Source organism: Mandrillus leucophaeus, unplaced genomic scaffold, assembly GCF_000951045.1.
Source record: "Mandrillus leucophaeus isolate KB7577 unplaced genomic scaffold, Mleu.le_1.0 Scaffold11, whole genome shotgun sequence".
Classification (NCBI taxonomy): domain Eukaryota; kingdom Metazoa; phylum Chordata; class Mammalia; order Primates; family Cercopithecidae; genus Mandrillus; species Mandrillus leucophaeus.
Genome location: NW_012099209.1, coordinates 2,552,624 through 2,554,072, shown reverse-complemented (window position 1 = coordinate 2,554,072; position 1,449 = coordinate 2,552,624). Strand labels below are relative to the sequence as shown.

The 1,449-nt window shown below is 52.4% G+C and overlaps 1 protein-coding gene across 3 annotated transcripts in view; it reads right to left on the bottom strand.

Annotated features, from left to right (window-relative positions):
* The window catches only part of PGPEP1 (pyroglutamyl-peptidase I), a 29,839-nt gene that overhangs the window by 5,171 nt on the left and 23,219 nt on the right, over nucleotides 1–1,449 (bottom strand). For all 3 annotated transcript variants that reach the window (XM_011990297.1, XM_011990306.1, XM_011990299.1), the window contains one exon: nucleotides 660–892. In XM_011990297.1, the coding sequence (XP_011845687.1) occupies nucleotides 660–865 (206 nt within the window). In that variant the 5' untranslated portion in view covers nucleotides 866–892. The remainder of the gene's footprint in view (nucleotides 1–659; nucleotides 893–1,449) is intronic.

Sequence of the window (1,449 nt, the reverse complement as noted above, 5' to 3'; positions counted from 1 at the left end):
AAAAAAAAAAAAAAAAAAGATGAGGTTATACTGGATTAGGATGAGTCCTAAATATGACTGGTGTCCTAATAAGAAGACCATATGGCCACACACAAAGTGAAGAAGGTGATGTGAGGATGGGGGCGGGGACTGGAGTGATGTGTCTACAATCCAAGGATGGTTGGCAGCCACCAGCTGCAGGAGAGATGCCTGGGACAGATTCACCCTCAGCACCTCCAGAAGGAACCAGTCCTGCTACCACTTTGACCTTGGACTTCTGACTTCCAAGGCTGTTACACAATACGCTTCTGTTATGTGAAACCACCCGGTTTGTGGGTATTTGTTACAGCAGCTCCAGGAAATTAACACAGAAACTGACTGATTGGGTTGCGGTGGAGGCAGCAGGGAGGAAGACTGAGGTGGAGCCTGGGGCACTGTCCAGGTGGGAGATGCTGGGGGCCGCGGTGGGGACCGTGACGGTGGGGAGAAGTGGGCAGATCCATGAGTCCCAGTAGCAGAATCGACAGCACCTGCTACATACAAATACTTGGCTCTGTGCCTCGTATACACTGAGTGCTTGGTCCAAAGAGGCCAAGGTCAACACGCTTGACTTGTTCCACACCAGACTCAGCGAGTGGAGGAGGGAAATCCCCACTCACCCCCACCCCACAGGGCCCTACCTGCCAGCATCCTGTGAGATGGTCACCGACACATCCAGGCCCAACGTGGTGACTCGCTTGCACACAGCATCCATGTCGATGATGGAGTCAATGCTTTCAGGCCCATCCTCCACGCAGCACTGGGAGCCGGGGCAGAAGCGGCAGTTGTCCAGCCCCTTGTAGCCCTTGTTGTGTCCACATTTCTCCAGTGTGACTGTGGTCGCCATGCCTGACACCCCCACATGCACCACCAGCTGCATATAGACAGGGGCAGGACTTAACATGGCCTGCCCATGGGACTCGGAGGAGGTCCCCCTGAGGCCAAGGAAAAGGCAGCATCCTTACTGGGCTCTGCCTGGGGTTGTGTTATTTCTGACCTCCTGCTGCTGGAATAGACCCTGCAGTCACTCTTGCAAAAAGGTATGCCACGTAAGACAGGCAAGAATTTGAAACATGCAAGGCTGTTCATTGCAGCTCTTCCTGTTATCGAAATCAAATACTGGAAACAAGCTAACTAGACATCCAGACGGAGTTAGTTCAATAAATAATGAGCTACTATGCAGCTGTTAAAATGCCAGCGCAGTGTTTTTATTTGTTTCTTTGTTTGTTGAAATGGAGTCTTGCTCTGTCGCCCAGGCTGGAGTGCAATGGTGCGATCTCAGCTCACTGCAACCTCCCCCTCCTGGGTTCAAGTGATTCTCCGGTCTCAGCCTCCGGAGTAGCTGGGATTACAGATGTGTGCCACCACACCCGGCTAATTTTGTATTTTTAGTAGAGACGGGGTTTCGCCATGTTGGCCAGGCTGGTCTCG